This window comes from Plecotus auritus (assembly GCF_963455305.1).
Source record: "Plecotus auritus genome assembly, chromosome: 4".
Lineage (NCBI taxonomy): Eukaryota > Metazoa > Chordata > Mammalia > Chiroptera > Vespertilionidae > Plecotus > Plecotus auritus.
In genome coordinates, this window is record NC_137775.1 from 157446113 (window position 1) to 157471486 (window position 25374).

General features: G+C 36.8%; 1 protein-coding gene across 2 annotated transcripts in view; it reads right to left on the reverse strand.

Moving 5' to 3' along the window:
- The window catches only part of SEMA3A (semaphorin 3A), a 202666-nt gene that overhangs the window by 84762 nt on the left and 92530 nt on the right, over nt 1-25374 (reverse strand). For both annotated transcript variants that reach the window (XM_080664128.1, XM_080664129.1), the window contains one exon: nt 6768-6861. In XM_080664128.1, the coding sequence (XP_080520254.1) occupies nt 6768-6861 (94 nt within the window). The remainder of the gene's footprint in view (nt 1-6767; nt 6862-25374) is intronic.

Consider the following 25374-nt stretch of genomic DNA (forward strand, 5'->3'; position numbering starts at 1 on the left):
TCACTGTAATTAATTGTTTTCTCTATGGGATGTTTGTGTCCTCCCCAATGTACTGTTTCATTAAAGTTGATATTGTATCATATTGTAAGTATTGGTATATAGATATTATATATTTTAAACTTCAGGGGAATTATGTTTCTTGTTCTTTGTGGATAACAGGGTGTAAGTGTAAAATGTGTTGTGAAAGTAGCCTAAAATATCATATCGATGTCAAATAATTTCAAGTTGTGAACCTGTCACAGGACACCTTGTATTCTCTTTACCTTAAAAAAATTAAGTTATTGGTTAATTTTTATTGCCCTCTTCACCATGCTAGTGATGAAAATGAGAAAAAGAGAAAATAGAACTACCAAAAGGTGAAAACTGAATAATATCATATCAGAATGTAGTCAGGCAGATCATGACCAACAGGAGGTACAATCAGAAATGTAAAGAATGTCAGTAATCAATCATTCCTTTTTTTCATTAAGCTTGCTTTCGTGTGAGGAAAATCTATAATTATAGTTGTTATTACATGTAAACTCTATGCAGGAGAGAGTTGCAATAACAAAAACAACAGTAACGTAAGAAACTGTTACTTGGGTATAGATAGGTATTTGTTTCTTTTATTCATTTAGTTAATGATTTTATAACTTCCAGTTATTTTTGTTATCCATCCCACATGAGAAGGGCAAAAATCAATACAAATAAAGGCAGAGGAAGCATGGCTGATTTGTTCCTCTTTTAATAAACAGTGAAAGTAGAGGAGCTATTCAGTAGAAGGGCTATTGACTCCATTTATTACTAAAAACAGAATTAAATTAAACAATTGACTTATAAACCAAAGGAAGGTTGCAGTTTGGATACCAGTTGCCTTCAGTTACAGAAAATTACCTCTCACCTGATTATTATTTTTGGCAAGAGTCAGTGATTTCTGTGAGCTGGAGGGCACCAGATAATTGGGTGGTCATGAAGGGTACATTCTCATAGTGTCAGTGCTCAATACCAATAAGTATTCCTTTACCACAGGTCTTAGAGCACATTTTCTGCTGAGGTTTCTATAGGATTCTTATCAAGGATGATCGCTTCAGATAATGTATGACATATTTGCTGTTTTGATGCAAAATTATAGGTGGTGGAATAACCTACTATTGCATTCTCATGGAGCATAAATATAATATCAACTCAGAGTACATTTCATTTAATATACTTGTGCATTTTCACTATATATTAAAGACTTAGTACATTTTGTGGTTATCTGAAGTGATCTAATGATATCTGAGTATAATAAATTTACTGTATACTTCAGTTGGCATATTTACAACTATGTTCAACAGAAATGCCTACTTGCCAAACTTCTTTTGTAGTTTTCTAGGTCAATTATGTAGTTATCAAATTATATGTTGATTTTTGAGCATAATGATAATTTCTCAGTTTTTTGACCATAAATATGTTTTCCTGGGGATCTGAAGTAGTGTATTAGGTCAATGTTATCTTATGTTTGAAATGACATTATGGTTAAGATAGATATTTTTTGGTTTTCCATATATACTAAGCTACTAGTCAAAGAAAAATATTTGTCCAACTTTATTAAATTTATGATAAAATAATATACTCAAGAAATTGTTATATTTATTAAAAAGTGGTTGTGGATACTTTGTCCAACAAGGTTTTTAAGTCTCTCTACAAAATAAAACCCCAGACAATTTAATATCTCAAAAATAATACAATGGTGTAAGATACATTAGTGTTGACAGATGTAACTAACCACTCAGAAGTTGTCAAATTTAAAAGATGCTATTTGAGCACACCATTCTTTCTTAACTGTCAGCCTTTTAAACTGTCTATAAGGAAAGCATTCTTTACCGAGATGAACAAATAGTTTAGTGAACTGCATTTCCACCATTGTGGCGTTATCTGAGAAACATGTGTTAAAAACAAAAGCTCATGTGTACTCTGGTCTTTCTGTTCACAACTCAAAATGAAGTGAAAATATGGCTTAGATCAGTTAATGTATTAGATTACAATTCCTAAGAAGGGTGTGGTGAGGAGAAACAGAAGGTGAAAAAACATTTCCTTATGAAATCTAAGCATTACTAACACAGGTGTAAAGTGTGACATGGATGTGAGCAAAATCAAACAAACCTAAAACCAAGACATTATGTTGTTAACACCTTAAGTAAATTCCACTCACAGAATAGCAGAGTAATTAGAAACGGAGGAAAAGAGAGGTTTTCTCTCTCTCTCTCTCTCTCTCTCTCTCAGCACACACACACACACACAGATGAAATCTATTTCCTGAGAATGGAAGGGTATGAGAATAATTTTACATTTATTGAGCACATTTGTGTATATGAATGAACACAGGGTGGGGCAACAGTAGGTTTATAGTTATTTGTATGAAAAATAATACAATAATACAATAATAAATAATCCTATATAATAAAAGGCTAATATGCAAATAGACCGAACGGTGGAACAACTGGAACAACCAAACAACCCGTCGCTATGATATGTGCTGACTATCAGGGGGTGTGTGCGGAATGTGGCGGGCGTTGTCCACGGTGGGATGGTAGAGCAGGTGAGCGGAGGTGCCAGACCAAGGCAGGGTGCTAATTACAGTCATCAAGGCGAGCCTCTGGTGGTTACTGAAAATTCTTTGCTCCCACACGCCACATGCTTGCACTTACTGCTGGCGCTGGAGCTGCCGCTCACACCCGCTACCTGTGCCCGGCACTGGTTCCGATCACTCGGCGCCATCAGCGGGTGAAAGCAGCGGCTGCTGGCCCTAATTGCCCCTGCGGTCTTCTCCACCTCCTCCTGCTCCTGAGGGGCTATCAGGGCAGCTGCTGCCGCTCACACCCGGTGCACAGGGGACCTCGGGCCGCAGTGGGAGGGACCGGACAGGGTTGCACAGGATGGGCCAAGACCCGGCCTTGTGCCTACTGCAGCCTTGCAGCCCACAGTCCTTTTCAATGTGCACAAATTTGTGCACTGGGTCCTAGTAACAATAATAAAATCTGTGTTAGGAGTACCCACAACTATAAACTTACTTTTGCACCATCCTGTATAATACGATGGCTTTGTTACTTATGTTGTGCTTTAAAACTAACATTTTTGGGTAGTTAATATGTGCACATAGTACAAAGTTATTAAAAATATGAAATGTATAAGGTACAAAATTTGTCTCCCATACTTCCTAAAGGCAACCACTGTTACCAGTTGTTTTTGGTCTGTTTGCTTGTTTCTGGTTCACGTATATTTCAGAATATGTAAGCACTCAAATGTAGTATGCTGTCTTATTTAAGCCTCATAACAAACCAATGGAATTAGTATGGCCAAGCCATTTTATATACAAAGAAACTGATGATCAGAGAGGTTCAAATAATTGTCTCAATTATGGTTAATTAATGTAAGGAGTACCTTGTTTGCTCTAACACAAAGTGAGAGTACATTCTAATGTCAAATTATGTTATTTCTTGAGACAAGGCAAATTTCTAGTTAACAGTCCAGACCCTTGGAATAGACCTCAGTAATAGCTCTTAGTGGTGGAATATTTATAAATTACTATCACTGCAATGCCTGGAGAAGATTTTAATGGGGAGACAAAATGGCTTTTAAGTTGACTATTCCTCTCAAGTCATGAAAATGTGAGATGATAATTAGTGAGAAAAATACTAAGTTTTATTCTTTTGTTGTGTTCACACGTGGTGTTTATTCTGAGCAGGACAACAACTACTACTTTTAATGAAGAACTTTGTAAAAATGTCATAAAATATTTAGAGATGGGTGAAAGAAGAAATATTAAAAAATATTGGGGCAATTTAATATTGACAATGGTTTTTATTAAAGAAGATTTGAAAAATTAAGTTTACTAACGTGATTTTAAAAGCTTAGACAGATTGTAATATTTGGGGACAATTCAGTAGCTATGTATTGCTCAGGAGATAATCCATATTTTCTATGGTCATTAGCTTAAAAACCCATGGCATTTTGGAATGAGGTCATATTAAACCTTGATAGATTTCATAAACTAAAATTTTAAGCTGTCATCTGGTTTTAAAGTTTACTACTAGTTGAAACTGCTTAATAGAGGGAATAAAAGAATCTGCTGCCAAGCCCTTCTAGCCACTTTATAGGTGGTTTGTGCCAAACATGACATTTTATTTCTCAGACTTGGGAAAGGAGCAGCCCAGAACCACCTTGAGAATTTCTCTTATGTGCTGAAATGAGAGGAATATACTCAAAGTCTTTTGGGTTGATAGGTTTTCCCAACAGTCATTCACTAATATATAATGTGCAGACTTTGTATTTCAGAGACAGTTACCCTTGTATGTAAAAGTTTGGGAAGTGCGGTAGAAAATATTTATGTGTAAAAAGATTCCATTAAATTAGTAAGCATTCTTTTTCAAGCAGCATAATGGAAAAATGCCAGAAACATCCAACAAGGAGAATTAAATGTACTGTGAGAAGAAGAATTTATAGCATAGTTATAAAAGAAGCAAATAACCTCAATAAAGGAAGTCACGGCTCTTGAATTAAAATGGTGTTGCAGATATTTTGAGGGACTTTACCAGGTCTGATCTGGCCTGCATTCTGTATCTTTCTATCCAATTGATTCAGAAATTAATTTATATTGGCTTGAAGAAACTTCCTTGTGAATAAGCACTAAATATCTCTGAAAGTTACTCAATTAGTTCATCATATTAGGTAGGTGTGTTCTGGACTTCCATTTTAAAGCTGCTTTTCTGAAATGCCTACTGTAATTTTTAGCCATACATTGTCTCCGGGCTCATAACATCCCCTCATTCTCTTTTCCTTTTCACGAACCTATACAGTTTTTTTTTTTCCCCCCAAAGGATTTCTAGTAGAAAACACAAACTGTGGAGTTAATATTCTTTGTGGACTTTGTGTGGTTGCATACCAAATGAACTATGTAATACTTACTTGTCATCATCCTTTCTCAATGGAATATTAAAATAAATAATCAAGCAAATCCCTACTGAGAAACATACCACACATTAAAGCTGCTTTAGGCACAATTTTACATACTGCTTTTTTGAGGAAAATCTATCTTTTTTTTTCTAGTATGCAGTTTAAATAAGTATAAGCAAGTTTGAACAAGGGTGGATTCTTTCCCTTTGTTTAAGACACCTCTCGAATTTCTGTGTGTGCACTTAAGGAAGTCATCCACGTGTAATGACTAGGCTATCTGTGAATAAGAAAATTATAAGTGTGCTAAATTTGCTGCATTTCTTCAGGTCTTAAACTTTTGTTAAAATGCTCCATAAATGGATCAAATGGACTGAAATTGTGTACATTTGAAAAGCAATAAAGGAGATAATTCATGCAGTAGTGGTTTTATTCTTAAAAGGAAAGGGATCTGTGAAATGTAGTTATGAAGTAAACACTAGAGAATACTGGAATACTGGAAAAATATATCTTTATCATTAATACTGTAGTCAATATGACTAGTTCTATTTTGTTGAGTAGAAAAATATTTTTCAAAAGGAAAATACTGACAAAACTTTATGAACTTTTGACACATCAACTAATAATCCAAGTACTTTAAAATGTTTTTTTAAATTTATTTCAGAGAGGAAGGGAGAGAGAGATAGAAAACATCAATGATGAGTGAGAATCATTGATCAGCTGCCTCCTGCATGTCCCTCACTGGGGATAGAGCGTTGAAGGGGAATCACACCATAACCTCCTGGTACATAGGTTGACACTCAACCACTGAGCAACACCAGCCTGCCCCAAATTTACTTTATAGAAATCCAGATTTAGTATTCAAATTTCAACTAGAAATTTTACACTTGAAAAGTTTCACTATTATTTTTGTTATGTTATCAAATAATTACTCTCTATATTTTATAAAAAGGAAACAAGTTACATAATTTCCACATGATTATATAGAAACTACATTAAGCAGCAAGGTAATGGCCAAGTAGATTTTGTATTTTAGGTTCTTGTTATAATCAAAAGTTAAGAAAAAAATAATTGTTTAATGATGTTAACTTTGTTTTATTTAACTCTAGTCCATAAGTAGTAAAAAATATGGAAAATTATCTTTGAAAATAAACTAAGGTTTTCTCCTTCATCTGCCTATTTCTATTTTCCTACTTCTAGCACCTCAACATTTAGCTAAGCATTTACTGCCCATCATCAATGCTAAAGGAAAAAAGGAAAGGGAAAAAACTGGAAAGGAAGGTGTTCTAGAGAAAAAGGTAGAGAGAGTATGTAAAATGTTTTGTTTTATTTGAAAAAGAGTGGAAGATGTAAAGTTAAAAAGATAAATACAGAAGGCTTTCATCATCTCAAAGTAACACAATAGGGTCTCTGCCAATCGTATCTCCATTTAGACTGATTGTGCTGATTAAGTTTCCAAATGTTGAGAGTGTGACAGATCTTAGAACTACAATTAAAAAGACAATTTCATTCTTTCCTTTTGATTTGTCAAAATTCTCAATTTAAACACCTCTTTCATGAAATGAAAAACAAAACCATTCTTTCAAAATAAAAACTTGAAAGTTCTAGTGGAGATGTATATAGGGATTGAGCTGGCAACTTCAAAGATACCATTAAAACATTTTGAAGAATCATAGTCTACATAGTACAATCATCAAAAGAGCACTTGTATTTCTTCAATTTTCAAAATATTTGAAAATACCTCAACTCATATACTCCTAAAATAGTTTATGTTCAATAATCTTAGCATATAATAACATGCAATCTAGTTATTATCTATAGAAAATTCACTGTTTAACTGATTATTGACTACGCACCTATTAAGAGAGATGCTGTCAGCAGTTTAGGGTCATATGGACTCTTCCCACGGCCATTTTCAAAGTGTGAATCTTCCAGCTTAAAAACGTTGTCCTATATATAAGAAAAAGAAGGATAGAATTTATTTATGACAAGAAGTATTTTATCATGCCAGTTAATCAGAGAGAGATCGAATATTCATGTTCATTATCAAGGGATATTATTATTTATGTAAACAGTAATGATGGCAAAATAACTGAGTGAATTAAAATCTAGCTATTACTAGCCAAAAATCTACTTAATTCAGTGATTGTTTTTGTTTTTTTTTTTGTAGCATTTAGCATGTTTCAAGGAATAATGTATGAATTAAATCTAAAGAAAAGACATGTCATGATAAGAGTAGAGGGATCATGTTATCACATAGGTTTGCCAAGAGCTAGCCTAATGGTTCTTGAAGCAAAGCATTTGAAATGACTCTTTTTATTCCTTCACACAGAGAAAAAAGCGATGAACGATATTGGATATCTAGAATAAAATACACTATCTTATTTTTCTTTATGTTCCAGAATGAAATGCTAAGTAGCCATAGCAGTCACTTCTCCTACTCTTGTCATTCCTACAACTTTGGGGCTTACATGCTTCTGAAGCATTTTTTAAATTACATCGGAACTGAAACGATCCTTATCCCTTTCTCTAAGTGAGAAATGTAAAACGGGATGTTATGGGAGGTGTGCCTGAAGGTAGTATCATCAGAACAACAAACACACAGGTGACACATTTTTATCACTGGGAAGTCTGCTCAGTTGACTCAAGTACCCAGAACCTGGAGTGACTATGTGACGAGTACAGAAACATGCACAAGTTCCCAGGTAGAAAGTATTCCAGAAAGCACTGCAACAAAGTCCTTAACAAGGAGGCAACTAACTCGTGCCTGAGACCCTGCCCTCAGAATGTGTCATGTGTAGAGCTACTGCAAGTTCTATGTAATGGTAAACTGGGGGTGGGGAGTGAAGGGGTGAGGGTGGAGGGATGGGGAGGAATGCATTTCTGAGCACTCTTTTCAGAACCAGGTGCACTAGGGGATACATTAGGTCAGAATATGCATGCTTTTTCCAGGAGCACATTAACTTGTCCACAGGCTGAAATAAAATAGCTTCTTTGGCAATTTCTCTAGTAGTCACATAAAAGTATTTTCTATCTCCTTAGAATAGTAAATGGTGTTCATTTATGGAACACTTTAAAATTTAATATTTCTGATGGAGCTAATGGCAGAGTTTCAAATTATGACTCTTAAAATTCATTTGGGTTAGGGAGGAAGAATGAAATAAAAAGGAAACAAAATGAGTTCCTCATTTTTATTACTGTGAGTGAGAATTACTGATTCCATGTACTTGGTATTTAGTTATCCTCTAGCAAAAACGGTTCTTTAGCTGGATTCTAAAATTTACACTATGTGGTAATTTACAGGGTTTCTCAGAATTGTGCTAAGTTGTAGTGCAAGGACAGTGCTTAGAAGGCAGGCCCAGCTAGGCCAATGACTGGCTCGCCACTTAATATCTTTCAGGAGCAGGTTCCCAAAAATCAGTGTTGACAACTGACTTGTTTATTGAGAAAATTTAAAAGAATTCAATAAAGCCTTTATAAAGCAGCAAGCAAAATAAAAATCAAATATAATTTATTTGTATTATATTAATACTCATATTATCACTGCAACCAAAGAATATGAAAATTAAACTAACATTATCATTACTGTAAATTTTCCTAGTATAGTTTGAAAGAACTATTACCTAAACACAGTTATATTAGTCATGAAATTACAAACTTGTTTACAAATATAAATTTCTTAAAGGCAGTTGAATATTAAGATTATATATTAAATTTATTGGCATATGCTAAGAAAAAGCATAGATGAACCTCTTAAAAATATTTGGATGTATTTTGATAAAAATTAGGAACTAATCCAAAACAAATATGCTTAGTGAAAGATATATACTCTACTGCCACAAATCATAAAAATATTATTAAAGTTTGTATAAATGATTACTTATCACAGGTTAGAGGTAGCCGCATGGAGAATTGGTGGTGTGGTTGAAAACATTGTCATAATATTATAAATTTATTGTCCTCTTAAGACATTTTCCAATTCTGACAAAGATGGAGGAGCTATCTCTCAAAGTATGAGACACTTGATATCCGGGATCTGGTGTCCAAGTTAATAAATTGACAATGGCAAGGTAGACAAGAAGTACTTCCAACCTGGTGTTTAGTATTTGATTTACAAAGTAAAGGATTAGAGTTTATAGGAAGAGAGGTTAAGCCTGTCAGTTATGGTTCAAGAGAAGATGAAAATCTATCCTCTGTCATGGTATCAGGCCATATGTTCAAAGCAGGCCTCCTTCTCCTTTTCTCCCTCCCCCCACCCCCTTAAAATGTAATTCTTACCCAAATTTCTGGGTATCTACCACGTAATTATTATATATTCTTATATGATTCTATTGAATGGCAAAAAATTGAATTTTCTTTCCAGCCTAGTTAGTTGGGAGCCCAGAAAAAATAAATTTGATTTTGAATAGGGAAGTAAAAGAAATTTCCCACATACAAGTGTTTGTAGTGTAAAATTTATACCCATTACACACAGTAATGGGGTTCAAGGGTGTTGAAATCAGGCAGAGCTGGGTATTATGCCTGGCTCTGCCTGTTATTAGCTCTGGGCCTCAGGCAATCCCTACACCTTTTTGAGCTCAGATTCCTCATCTGTAAACAGAGAATAAGAAAATCTCACAGGGTTTATATGAAGATTTACTGTAATAAATTACATAAAGTAATACTTAGTGTGCCCTTGAAAATATTCATTAATTTCCCTTTTCTACAGTTTTGTTTATAGTTGGCACAATAAAATCATGCTTTCTTATACTGATTGATGTCTTGTGCCACATTGGAAATCCCTGCCTATATTTTCATCATTGGAAATTAGGAGATGTGGTTAAAATAGATGTGAATGTTTTGAACACTGAAAATGCACTCAAATTTGTTCTTTCCTATATTTAAACAGGAGTCTAGTTCAAAAGCTTTGTTAAAAATATTAGTAAATATAACATGTATAAAAATTCTCAATAAGACTACCTTTTTAATGTCTGATAAATTTAATGGGATTGATATTAAGAGACATAAATATTGCTCTTTCTGTTATCTTGTAAAGACCTATTAGATATATGAATTAATTTATTATATATTAATTCATATATCTAATAGGTCTTTATTAATTTATTATATATCGAATATTAATTTATTATAAATGAACTCTGTTTTTATATAATTATTAGCATCCTACGTTGTCATATATAACATGTCACATAGAAAACTGTCGAGCTGCACTTGTTAGGCCTTTTGAAATCTTATTACTACTCAAGGATTTTCTGTTTTAAAGAGTATTAAACAGATCACATATGCAAATAATGAGACCAAAATATCCCAAGAACAATGTACACAAACTTCATAGTTTAAGTCTTATTTGGGCTGAAATGGTTTCCATTTTTAGTAATACATGAAGAAAAATCTAGCTGCATAGATTCTAATTGCTTTAGCAGATACTAAGAGCATATCATATAATTACTGTGCCATATTTTAATACATGATTGCATCAATTTTCGGCAACTATTTTTAACTTTTGAGACCACTCTTTCCCCTTTGTCTTGTGGATTTCCTGAATGTTATTAGACTGAGGTGAGGTAAGGCATTAGAGGAAATAATAACTGTGCTAATGTCTAATCCAAAGTCTTATAAATTATAAACCATGGGTGACATCATGGCAATATATTTCCTAAATCAAAATCTTGTGCAAGTAATAAAGTTAGGTAACAAAATTGCAATTTTAATTGTTTTATGTAACAATTAAAACATAAGTGATATTTCTAAAAAAGACAAGAGTAAGAAAGTCCTACATCTATATGATAGAATGACCATTTGGGTGAGAAACTATATAAAATTATGTGCAGTTCAATACTTAATATTTAAAAGTATATACTATTTTTTTCACACACAAAAATGCCTTGATTTCCAGCTATACTAAATTATCAAGTACTCCCTGGTCATACCATGCATTTTCTTATCTTTGCTAGAAACATCTTCCTCTCCCCTGCACCCCCACCTCCTGCTCAGCTCTCAACCCCAGGGTGAACTTGCTTTCCTTTAAGGCTAAGTTAAAGTTACTTCCCAGGAGAGGTCTTCCGAAATTCCTGTAGATATAAGTTTCTTTTGTGCATATCCTAATTACAACAGTACACAGACAATGACTATACTGGATAAAACTATTGACTTCAGCATAGAAGGGATGTAATAGGATCTCATCGGAAATATTGGGGCATATTGTACTTTGCCTAAGGGAGATCCTTTTGTGGATCCTTTTGTGAAATTTATATTTCCTAAAAAGGTGACTCTATGATCTGTGATATGCAATACTGTAGCCATGAGCCACATGTGGCAATTTAATTTACTTGGTTAAAATTAAATGCACATTCCTCAGTTACCCTAGCTACATTCCAGGTGCTCAATGGTCACAGAGGCTTGTGAATACCAGTACAATACTGCAGAGATACAAAGATTTCTAGTGTCATGGAAGTCCTATTGGACAACGCAGCTCTAGATCCTGAATCTTATTCCCTTAGCAGGAGAAAGTAGAATCAGAAATCAAAGAGCTTCCAAGGAGAGAAAACTTGTCATCAGATCATAATCATAGCAGAAAAAGTCCATGAATTATACTAAAAACACTAGTTTAGATTTTTTTATTAACCAGGATTTATGCTAATAACATTTAATGATAGTGCAGATGAAGAAATAAATGTTTTGTATTTTCTTATATATCATTCTTTTTTAATTTGAATGACTTTTCCCTAATCTATGCAAATACAAAATTTACCCATACTTTAAAGTTTAGGTCATGATACCCAGTCCACTAGACGTTCATTGATTTTTCCCAGCAGAAATAATGTTCACAGAACTTGCATAGCAACATATTCATACTCTCTTTCTGACATTTGTTACCTTCATCCTTGATATTCAATATTGTAGGTGTACTGATTTTGCTATTAAATTGTTTGGGGGCAAGAGACAAATATAATTCAATACATTTCTATCTATATACTTAGATATAGTCTTGCATGAGCTAAATCACAATAAAATATCCAGTGACAAATCAGTGAATAAATGAGTGATTGTATGATTAAGCATAAGAGACTCCATAGAAAATTGTTTCCAAGGAATTGGGAGGACATAGCCCTGGCTTCTAGGATCTAATAATTTAAGGATATGACACAGATACCGGTATAAACATGATTGCACAGTAGGTGTCATTCTACAAAATTCAAATATTAAACCAAGTTTTAAAGTGAGTTTCAAGAAATATGTTACTCTTTTTCTTGTTATATATGTTACTACTAATATAATATTGACACTTGGTATACACTTCAAGGATGAGTTTACTCTTATTATAAAAGATAAAAAATAAGACTTAATGACAAAGGATATAACCTTATAGTCCTTTTGCTTTCATAACCCTGTTCCTCTTTAATTTTCATCAGGCCTTGTAATTCTTCACTTATCTATATATATAAAAGGTTAAGTGTCCGTCCGTCTAACTGGTAGCTATGACATACACTGACCACCAAAGGGCCAGATGTTCAATGCAGGAGCTGCCATGACACGCACTGGCCATTCCTATCTAATAAAGACAGAATATGCAAATTGACCATCACTCCGCAACAAAGATGGCAGCGCCCACAGCCAATAAGGAGGGAATATGCAAATTGACATGACAAAGATGGTAGCAGCCAAGCTCGTACACTTGCGTCATTGCCATGGCGACGACGCAGGCATTCTGCCCCGCCCTGCCCACTCCAGGCCTCTGGGCAGTGCACACTCAAGTGCGGAGCAGCCAGGGCGGGGCGGGACGCCTGCTATCAGGGCGGGCACGGGGGGTGGAGGGAGCTATAAGAGGGTGGCAGGGCTGGAGCGAAGGCAGGAGGTGGCTCTGGCTGGAGCAAAGGCGGAAGGTGGCAGCCAGAGCAAAGGCCTAGGTCCTGGGTGCTGGAGGGAAGCCGGTGCCAGCAGCCAGGGAAGGAAGGCCTATTCTTGCACGTAACTTCATTCATCGGGCCACTAGTTTAAATATAAACGGCACCATGAACCTGGAGCCAACAAACCAACACTTGGCTTCCCCCAAGTGGGACACAGGCCCCGCCACCACCCTGGAGTGACACCCCACCAAATTGTAGCCAACACTGCCAAGACTCCATGGCACAAAATGTGGCCCATAACCCAGCCCAGCCCAGAAACGGTCACTGTGGACAACGAGTAATGACGTCATGTAGCAACATCTGGCTTCCTCTCCCTAGCAACTAGCCTCCTTGGAGTTTCTTCAGCCCAGGAACCCGACTTGCTTTTACTAGTAGCCATTTTACAGTTTAACCAAATGTTTGTGAAGCATTTTCCTGTGCCTCATCTCATTTGCTCCTCACAGAAGTCTTGGAGTAGGTAGATAGGACACTTGGTAGAATCCTATTTTCTTTTTATTAGCAAGACACGAATACCAATATAAAAATATTCCTTCTAATTAATTTCCTTTCAATGTGCATGAATCCATGCACCAGGACACTAGTTATTAATACTAAGCTTATTAATGAATTAGCCTCCTTAATAGAGCACTCTTCATTGAAAGATAAAGATTATCATGGTATTTGTTTTTAGAACAAAACTTTCTGATGAATGTAATATCTCTCCTGTGTATCCCATCATTCCATTACAACTGGGTTACCTGATCTTTTTTTACTTTTAACATCTCTGGGATATAAGCAAGTATAACAGCAAACTGGAGATGCTGTTTAGGCTTGCCAAATGTAATTTTCTATTTATCAAAACACATAATTATTTATTGGCATTTTCATCTTTACACTTATTTTAGAACTTCCTAATTTATATATTTCCTGAAACACTAAGATGAATGTTAATTGATGCAGCAAATACATATTGAGCTGTGACTACGTAAGAAGTATGTTTGGAAAATGAATGTGAAGTGTGTGTAATGGTTTAATTCAAGGAGTGTATAAGAACTTAAAACAACATTGTATAATGATAATACCTATGATATTATAATTTTTATAAAGTATTTGGTAGCTATTACACTTAACATTGAAAACATGCAAAGTGCTATTGATATCCTAAGACTTCATGCATATTATTTCACTTAATATTCACACAACCCTACTATTATTATACCAGTTTTTATAGATGAGAAACTGAAATAGTTTAAAGAGAATACTTAAAGTCATAAAGCTAATAAGTGATAGAGTAAGAATTTAATAACAGCACCGTCTCTTCATAAATTCATATTTTAACCATATCATAAATCTTATGTGAGATGTACCCTAAAATAGTAGAAACTGGAAACACAGGAGTTCCAAACTGGAGAGACAGACTTTTCTCTTCAGTATATGTAAAAGGCTTTATCTGATGTAGTCCTTGAAAGATGTACTTTGGTGGGAGATGAGTATGTCTGTGTGTGTATGTGTATGCGTAGGTGGTGGGTGCAGAGTCAGAGGAGCTCATAGAGAGAAGACAGAGAAAAGCAGGGAGGCAGATTATTCTATCTAGAGAAAATAGCATGACCAAAAGCCCCTCAAAAATAAGTATAATTCATATTTCAGATATAACATGAACTTCAGTTTAGACAGTGAAAATATATACATGTATTAAGAGATGAGACTGGATGTAAATTTGGAATCAAACTGTGGAAAGTTTTCTGTGCCAGAATAAGCAATTTAGTCTGTATTCAGAAGGTGTCAGAGACACACTGATAATTTTAGCTGGAGAACAATAGCATCAAAGAGGTGTAATATTGTGATGGATCTGACAGTGATGTGTGGGATGGGTTAGAGACATACAAGCCTGGTGGCAGGAAAAGAACTATGGCCATGACCTGGAGAGGGAGGGAAGTTGGTCTTCTTACACGGTTTAAAGGAATTTTGCATGTTGTGACTTGGTTAAATCATTTAGCTTCTTTGTAGCTCACGTTTCTTAACTTCTGTTGCATCAGAATCCCTATTGAGATCCCAACAAATCTATTAATTTTCCCCCATGAATATTAAAGCTAAGCACACATACAGTATGTAAGCAATCTTTGGAGTTTCTTGACTTTATGTAGTCATGATAAGAGGTTCCTAATTAGTTAACCCCCAGAGACCTTTGCATTTCTAACATGATGTGATTCTATCTTACTCTCACTTGACCTTGGGCATTTGCTTCTGCGTTCTTTGTCCCCCTCCTTGAACATAAATATAGAGATTTTCCAGATTTTTTAAACCCATATTTATTTTCATTATCTACACACTAATATTTGGAAGTTATTTTATTTTTACAAATTCAGCTATTAAACTTTTGCCCCAATTCCTCTGCTATTCTAATCATTCAAACTTGGGTTTCCTGGCCTGGATGGAATCTGCGTATTTTCCATAGTTGTTTCAAAATTGAGAGCTATTAAGAGTCCTTGGATCTTCAAAGGAATATAGGAGCAATTATGAATAATAAACTTCAAAAAATTACTCTGTCAGGAATAGTTATTTAACAATACACATTGCGGGAAGATACAAAGGAAATGTAACCTGGTCTTCATCAGTGAATGCTGAGAAATTTAAAAAATAATGCTATGTGAATAGAGCAAGTATAATTTTCTGTCCTGATTATAATGTATCAGCCCTGCCACAGGTCTAACTATGGTCTAAGCCATATCATATTAAAATTTTATGTTTCCCTACAATAAAACAAAAATTATGCAAGTAAGTGACTGTTGATGAAAAAAGAAATTAATTAAAAAGTAAGTTCAAGGAAAAGCTATACCTATAAAGGCCTGAGTATATTACCAATACCTTCTTTTCATAATCACTAATAGTTTTGAGTATTTTTAGATGTAGAATAATTACAATATTTGGTTTTAAATTCAATCCAAATGTAGTTGTTTGAAGCTAAAATATTTTAAAGCAATAATTATAATTATTATACTTAATAATTGCCACTATTTTATTTTTAAATATATACTTTGGCAAAGAAATGTTCCTCAGGAAGTATAGCTACAAAGCCTACTATATCATAACTGTTTTGATCAAAATGTATTTTATCTATTAAATTGAATAATAAAAATACTCCAGTTATATATAGTTCAGTTTAATATTCAGGAAATATTTAATACTTTAAACAATAAATAATTTAAAGAAAAATATTCATGATACATATGACCAATCTCTAGTTGAATTCAAGCAGACTTTTTAAATTGAATACAGATACAGTTTTTGTTTCTGAGAAATTCTTAGGATCCAAAATGGAAATAAGGATAACATTATCAGGGCAGACAACATTTCCATAAAGTTCATCTACAGTTTGAACCTAAGTAGAGATGCTTGCCCCCTGGCTTTATTGATTTCCATTTTATTGTGTCTGTTCAAGCATTGCTTTAGTGTAGTGGGAATCTTACCTCTGAAATTGGTCTCCAGAGATTACATGGCTCTTCTGTGACCCAGAATTTTCCTGTTATTTGACCTTTGAAGTATATGCAGTAAAAATACTATCGTTTATGAATTATGAAATCTAGATTCTATGACCCAGTGTGCCAATTATTGATTTTATGTTTTAAAACAAGTTTTTAAATCACTCAGGTGTTAATATTCTTAACTATGAAATAAAAACACTCCACAGTATTGTCTCAAGGGTCAAATACCATAATGTATATTAACAGGGTATTATGCTTTTGCCATATAGAAATTTAGTTTATTATCATTTTAATTATCATAAATACAATATCAATGGTACAACTCTGCTTCGATAGAATGTTGATAACTCATTTGCTATGATAATAATAGCTAATATCTCTTAAGCAACCATCAGCTAAGTGCTTGTTGGTATTTACTTTTTTATTCTTACACTAATAGGATGATTATTCTAATTTTGTAGATGAAGTAACAAAAAGAGAGGAAAAAAAAACTTGCCTTAGGTCACACAGCTAGTATATAGCAGAGCCAGGTAACCTGTTTCCAGGAATTATAAAAAAGGAGGAATTGTAAAACTCTAATTGTGTGTGTGCTTGATTTACAAAACCAAGTTACTTTATAAACACATCATACATTAAAGTGTTGAGCAGAATATCTTTTAACTCAGCTTTGCATTTGAGTTGACTATGTTACTAATAGAGACAAGTAGAAGGAATTACCTAATTTATAACTTTATTTTCAGAAAAATATGAAGTCACTTGTTTTCAAGTGTGTGAAAAGTTAGTATTACTTTATTCATTGTCCTTCTAGTAACAGTATGTACATACATACAGTTCATACAGCTGGGTTAAATAGTATTTGCCCTCTAAATGTAAGGGACATGAATTTATCTGGATTCCCCAAATAAACAGTGACATAATTCATCTGCTTTTTGTCATCATTAAAATTAATAGTATAAACCGAGGAAAAGAGAAAGCATATGTGTTCAGACTTCATGCAGATTATAGTTTAATAAGAGCTTAATTTGAGTTTATGCAGATATCACATACTTGTCATGGTATAATTATTCAACTATGAATGCCTGTTAACTCCCAAGGTATATAACAATGAAAGAAAAATATTCTATATTGGCTAGAATGAGAAATTCCAGAACTTGAACAATTTACTCAAATGTTTTGCCCCAGTGAGACTTGATCAAGTAAGCTCAAAGAGTGAACCTACAGTCCAACAAAAAATAAAAAGTGGAGCATTTCACTCGATCTTTCCACTTAATTTTAAGTCTTCCAATTTAAAAACTAGTCATTCTTATTTGCCATCTTATAATTTCATATAGCATCAGAGTGTTTTTAACCTAAATTTTGAAAGTGGTTATTACATTTACCAATTCTTTTTATAAATGTGTTTAGAAAATTTTATCAATGTAAGTGTGTCAATACAAAGGAGCATATGTACTGTAGAAGAATTTGAATCTACTTTTATGGTTACTTTACATTTTAAGATTTTTAAATAGATACCATCTAGGAAGTAATGATGGCAAGAGAATTAACACTTTATTTATATTAAGCTTTGTTTTAGCAAAGCCTTGTCATTCAAGTGTTGTCATAATCAGATGATGTAAATATAAGCTTTTCTTTCAGCAAAGCCGCAAATATTTTAAAAATAATTATTATTTAGGTAAAGGTATTGTAGGAAAAAGACAATCCTGGGAATTCTTGGTGAGAATATAAATTTTAGAGACTGATTTGGGACTTAGGAAGATACTTAAAGTGTCCATAAACTTTATCTTGATTATTTTGCTCTTGTAAATACATACAAATGCAAAAGAAAAAAAAAAAAAAAAAACCAGAAAAAATGTAAAGCAAGAAGAGGTTCATCATGGTATTTAGAATTCTGGAAAAATATTTAAATGTGGGGAGTAGGGCGAACTTATATGCATAATAGAGGCCGGGTGCATGAAATTCATGCACGGGGGAGGGGAGGTGTCCCTCAGCCCAGCCTGCACCCTCTCCAATCTGGGACCCCACCGGGATCGGGCCTAAATGGGCAGTCGAACATCCCTCTCACAATCCAGGACTGCTGGAACCCAACTGCTAACCTGCCTGCCTTCCTGATTGCCTCTAACCGCTTTTGCCTGCCAGCCTGATCACCCCCTAACCACTAAACTGCCAGCCTGATTGATGCCTAACGGCTCCCCTGCCAGCCTGTTTGCCCCTAACTGCCCTCCCCTGCAGGCCTGGTCACCCCTAACTGCCCTCCCCTGCAGGCCTGGTCATCCATAACTTCCCTCCCCTGCAGGCCTGGTTCCCCCCAACTGCTCTCCCCTGCAGGCCTGGGTCCCCCCCAATTGCCCTCCCCTGCAGGCCTGGTCACCCCTAACTGCCCTCACCTACAGTCCTGGTCCCCCCAACTGCTCTCCCCTGCAGGCCTGGGTTCATCCCAACTGCCTTTCCCTGCAGGCTTGATCGCCCCCAACTGCCCTCCCTTGCAGGCCTGGTCCCTGCCAACTGCCCTCCCCTGCAGGCCTGATCACCCACAACTGCCCTCCCTTGCAGGCCTGGTTCCTCCCAACTGCCCTCCCTTGTTGGCCATCTTGTGGTGGCCATCTTGTGTCCACATGGGGGCAGGATCTTTGACCACATGGGGGCAGCCATCTTGTGTGTTGGAGTGATGGTCAATCTGCATATTACTCTTCTATTAGATAGGATAGAGGCCTGGTGCACGGTTGGGGGCTAGCTGGTTTGCCCTGAAGGGTGTCCTGGATCAGGGTGGGGGTTCCCTTGGGGCATGAGGTGGCCTGGGCGAGGGGCCTGTGGTGGTTTGCAGGCCGGCCATGCCCCCTCTGATCCAACCGAGGCCCTGGTATCTGGGGTTTATTTATCTTCTACAATTGAAACTTTGTAGCCTGGAGCAGAGCCAAGCCTTCTGCTTGCTCGGTAGCGGCAGCCATTTCTATTGGGATTTATGTATCTTCTATAATTGAAACTTTGTAGCCTTAAACGGAGGCCTGGGCCAGCCAGGGTGTGCGGAAAGCTTGGCTTCCTCCATCGATGGGGGCAACCCTAGCCTCCTGCTCTTTCCAGCTCCATGGCTGCCGCCATTTCTTTTTGGATTTATTTATCTTCTATCATTGAAACTTTGTAGCCTTGAGTGGAGGCCTAGGCCGGCAAGGACAGGCGGAAAGCTTGGCTCCCTCCATTGCCGGGGAAACCCAAGTCTCCCTCCTGCTCTCTGTGGCCGTAGCCATCTTGGTTGGGTTTATTTGCATATTTGCTCCTAATTGGCTGGTGGGCGTGACTTGCGGTCATGAATTGTGGGTGTAGTGGAGTGATGGTTAATTTGCATATTACTCTTTTATCATATAGGATATGCATAGCCATGGACACAGATAAATAGTGTGGTGAAGGCCTAGGAGGGCAGGAGCAGGGTAGAGGCAGTCAAAGGGAGAAAAATAAAATAAACAAAGGAGACATTTATAACACTTTCAACAATGATAAATTTAAAAGAAAATGCCAATAAGAAGGGAACAGTAAGCAATGGCATATCTATAAAATTGTATATAATGTGGGTGTTAAAATAGATGTTTACATTAAATATGTTATAATACAGTCATCCCTCTGTATGCATGAGGGGTTGGTGGCAGCAGCCCCGTTATTACCAAAATCTGAGGATTCAACCAACCGCCAATATAGAGGGCTGACTGTTCCTAGAATTAATACTTCTTGAAGTCATCGGAAGCAATATGTATTAATGGAACAACTATGTACAAAAAAAAAAAAAAACGTAAAGGAAATGCATTAACATTTTGTCTTTAAAAAGTTATTTGGGTATTTTTCCTATTTATCTTGATTTTTTCTATTTTTAATATTTTATATAATGTTCATGCAGCACATTATTAACAAAACAGGGTCTCTGTATCCTATTATCTAAGTAAATATTTAAATTGGCAGTGTCTGGACTGAATCTGGCCCACAGGGATCCTTTATTTCCTTGACATGGGGTTTTGAAATCTTGAATTTGAATGCCTTTCATGGGACTTAGGACTTTTTCTCCTTGCATTTCTCCTTTCATCTCTATATGTTACCCACATGGCCACGGTGGGCATTTGAATTTGTAAACCTTTAAGCACTGTAATTTGATCACCACCAAATACATTGCATTTACCATCTGATATTCCCCATTTTTCAGATTTATTTCAAATAAATAAATAAACAATTCCTCAGAAGGGCTGTAGTCATATTCTCATCTCATGATTTAAGTACTATGAGGGTTAACAATGAATTATGGTTAAACACAGAAGTAAATGGGAAAGTCACTCAAAGTGACTTGAAACTTTAATTGTCATAGTGTCATACATCCCCATTGCTTTTCACTTGGTCTTTTTATATAATTAAATTGATCCACATACTCACTGCTATTTAACAATATGTTTCTGCTTTATTAGAAAATGTATTGACCATGTCACATATATACAACTAAATTAATTATCCAGAATCCTAAAAGTTGAACTTTAAGGCTGTGACTACTGAAATATATAAGCAGGTCAGTCCTCAGAGAAGTACTCAGATACTGAATGGTTTCTTTTGCTTTCACATTAATTAGAATAGAGACAATCTATATTACATGTTCAGTTGACTTTTGGGTCATTATCTCTAATCTACTATAGTGAACACATTAATTATTTATAAATAAATCTCACTGGTAGAAGATAGTTTCTGCTTATAAAGCAAGAGTTCTTTGTTTTCATATAAACAATTGTAACTACATGATCTGGAATAAATCTAGCATTTTTATTTGATTTATGCAAAAACACTTTCTTTAGAGAGCTGCCTTATTTTGTTATTTTAAAAAAGAAAACCTTTTTCCCCCTGAAATTTGAGCTGAGTCTCCTATTAATTAATTTTACGCTCTCAGATATGGCATATATTAGAAATCTAGGTTTGTATTTGGAGACATTTATTTTGCCAATGCCAAGGTAGTACATTTCAGGAAAAATGGAAAATTAGCTCTCTAGTTTATTTATAAAAAGGCACAACACTCATTTGCCTCAAATACCCTAATGTTTAAGTCAAAATTTCTGAACAGGAGCTAAATACGGTAGAGATCTGGTCTCCACAATAAGTGAATTACTTTTGTCTTTATAGATACAGACTGTCAAGTCAGTGGTCGGCAAACTGCGGCTTGCGAGCCGCGGTTTGCTGCTCTGTTGACTAATGAGTTTGCCGACCACTGTGTCAAGTAGTTTGAAAACAGACTTGTAAGCTGCTATTCATTGTCATTATCTCTGGTGAGAGATAATGCCATCAGAAAAAATAAAGTTACAGGATGTTGAACCTGAAAATGTCTATGTAATGTGATGCCTAACTATGTGGGTTTCTGCAGGGGTGTGAAGAATTAAGGATATGTCACTAGTAGTGAGGGAGGATGCTACATTTGGAATGAGGTATTTTTTGGCTAACTGCATCAATGGACTGACTATATAGAAGTTTAGGAGGACCAAAGGGAGGATGAGAGGGGGTGTCGTAGGAAATGAGAACATAGAAGTAGGAGGATATCCTATTACACAGAGCTTTGAAACTGATCGTAAAATCTTAGACACTGTGCTGGGGAAACACTGTAACTCATGGGCTGGGATGAGGGCGGTGAATGAATACAAATGGAAATGACAAATTGCCGCAAGATCAAGTAAGGAGAAATATGAGAGGAACTAAGTTAAGGAATATTCTGAATTGTGTGCTAAATGTTCTCAATGATAGCATACCTGGACATTTTGAAGTTATGATATTTTTTGCAGACAAAAGTCCAATAACATTTACCAGAAGAAAAACAATTTAAAAACATGGAATACATTTGTTGAACTACTTATACTATAAAATTAACTTTATCTCAAGTATCCCGTCACGTTACTCTCAATTTTTGTACATTCCTTACCTTTTAAAAATAAACAAAGCCATCATTCTCCATAAATATTTTACACCCCTTTCCCTTTTAAATATAAATAAGGCATAAAAGAAAAGATGTGCCCTGACCGGTTTGGCTCAGTGGATAGAGCATCGGCCTGTGGACTGAAAGGTCCCAGGTTTGATTCCAGTCAAGGGCTTGTGCCTTGGTTGTGGGCACATCCCCAGTGGGTAGTGTGCAGGAGGCAGCTGATCGATGTTTCTCTCTCATCGATGTTTCTGGCTTTCTATCCCTCTCCCTCCCTCTCTGTAAAAAAATCAATAAATATATATTTTTTAAAAAGCAAAGATGCATGTTTGTGGGTTATCAGGAAGACATAGCTGGTTGTTAGGCTTTGACACCGTTGGTTTTTTTGGAAGAGAGAATACACCTGTAATTTAAATGTATGGTCAAGCCAGACTACTTGCCTTGCTTGTTGTTTGGAAGTTTTGCCATTGTTGGGCACATTATCATTGCTCCAATTGCCCAAAACAAGCAGCTGCATGACATCAGAGAAGAGGTCAGAGCAATGCTGTTTCCTTGTTTTTCTTCCCCCTGTTGCTGTTGTAAATTGCGTGTGCTCTGCTTGACACTTTCATAGAACCCGAGCACGAACATCAAAGGCAGAAAGCCTGCTGCTGTTGATACAGCTACCGCAATCACTACTACCACCGTGGGCTTGGCAGTCCCTTCTCCAGGACGAGAGTTAAACCACTGCTGCACAAGTTGAGACCATAAGAAGATGCTGGGTCCTGTGCCGGCCATTGCACAGCCTCTGAAATTAGAGCGCCTGGGCGTGAGTGCAGGCTCTGCTGCTTTGTAATTGTGTGGCTGACTTTCACCTCCCGAAGGCTTCCCCCTATGTGACAATAGCATACAAAAGCTATGCTATTTTTTATTATTGTTATTGTTATACCATATCATATTTATATTCCTCACAAATGAGCTGTGAGGTAGGTATACTTTTCTTCATTTGACAGTTAAAGAGACTGCTTACACCCCAGGGAGTACAACTAATAATTAACAGAACTGGAATTTACAGTAATAATATGCATGGCCAAGGTATTATATTAGAAGATAGCTGACTTAACTTTCCAAGCTGCTGCTACATGAAACATATGATTTCTAAAATCCGTAGCAAAAATGATGTGGTTTGTGTACTGAGAAAACATTCTAACAACCAGGATCTATTATTTCTAATCTTGCTCTACCACAAGTTGTCTTAACTTGTTTCTTCCTATGCTTAAAAAATGATAACCAGGGGCTTGTGCAACAAATGATAGACCTGAGAAACAGGTTTGGATATGTAATCAGTAATTTATATAGTGTTTTCCATGATCCGATCACATGCCAGGCGCTGGGGTTGCAAAGCTGAACAAAACAGACACAGTATCAGTCCTCTGGCACTTGTACTTTTATAAAGAAGACAGACATTAAACAATTACTTATCCAACACTCATGTAATGTTAATGCATAGTATTTCTAAAAGACAATATCATATGAATGACAGGATGGTGACTGAACTCGGGTGGGGACTGGGAATGGCCTAGCCAGAGAAATCTCCCCTGAAAGAAGGACAGCTAAGGAAAAAACAGAAGTTATGTTAGAAAAATGTTCAGGAGTAACACGAAGATTGTAGTTCATAATTGTTGGTTTTTTTGTTATTATTAGTAGTAGAGCCCCGGTGCACAAAATTCATGCACAGGGGAGGGGGGTGTCCCTCAGCCAAGCCTGCACCCTCTCCAATCTGGGACCCCTCGAGGGATGTCCGACTACCCATTTAGGCCCGATCCCGGTAGGATTGGGCCTAAACGGGTAGTCGGACATCCCTCTCACAATCCAGGACTGCTGACTCCCAACTGCTCGCCTGCCTGCCTTCCTGATTGCCCCTAACCGCTTCTGCCTGCCAGCCTGAACACCCCCTAACCACTCCCTTGCCAGCCTGAGTGATGCCTAACTGCTCCCCTGCCAGCCTTTTTGCCCCCAACTTCCCTCCTCTGCCGGCCTGGTCACCCCTAACTGCCCTCCCCTGCAGGCCTGGTACCCCCCAATTGCTCTTCCCTGCAGGCCTGAGTCCCCCCCAACTGTCCTTCCCTGCAGACCCAGTCACCCCCAACTTCCCTCCTCTGCTGGCCAGGTCACCCCCAACTGCCCTCCCCTGCTGGCCTGATTGCCCACAACTGCCCTCCCTTGAAGGCCTGGTTTCTCCCAACTGCCCTTCCCTGCTGGCCATCTTGTGGTGGCCATCTTGTGTCCACATGGGGGCAGTATCTTTGACCACATGGGGGCAGCCATCTTGTGTGTTGGAGTGATGGTCAATTTGCATATTACTCTTTTATTAGATGGGATAGAGGCCTGGTACATGGGTTGGGGCCAGCTGGTTTGCCCTGAAGGGTGTCCCGGATCAGGGTGGGGGTTCCCTTGGGGCATGGGGCGGCCTGGGCGAGGTGCCTGTGGTGGTTTGCAGGCCAGCCACGCCCCCTGGTGACCCAAGCAGAGGCCCTGGTATCTGGGGTTTATTTATCTTCTACAATTGAAACTTTGTAGCCTGGAGCGGAGCCAAGTCTTCTGCTTGCTCCATGGCGGCAGCCATTTCTATTGGGATTTATGTATCTTCTATAATTGAAACTTTGTAGCCTTAAGCAAGGTCTGGGCCGGCCAGGGTGTGCGGAAAGCTTGGCTTTCTCCATCGCTGGGGGCCACCCTAGCCTCCTGCTCTTTCCAGCTCCGTGGCTGCCGCCATTTCTGTTTGGGTTTATGTATCTTCTATCATTGAAACTTTGTAGCCTTGAGTGGAGGCCTAGGCCGGCAAGGGCAGGCGGAAAGCTGGCTTCCTCCATTGCCGGGGAAACCCAAGTCTCCCTCCTGCTCTCTGTGGCCATAGCCATCTTGGTTGGGTTTATTTGCATATTTGCTCCTGATTGGCTGGTGGGCGTGGCTTGTGGGTGTAGTGGAGTGATGGTTTATTTGCATATTACTCTTTTATTAGATAGTATTATCTTGCAACCTTTCCTGAATACTTGATTCCTACTCAACTCTGTTCTTGAAAACCTATTGCATTTTATTGTATTCATTCACGATCGCTGGCTTTCATCTAATTTTTGCATTTTATTTTACTCGTGTTCCTCTGTGCCTTGTAGTGTTCAACTATTTTCCAAAA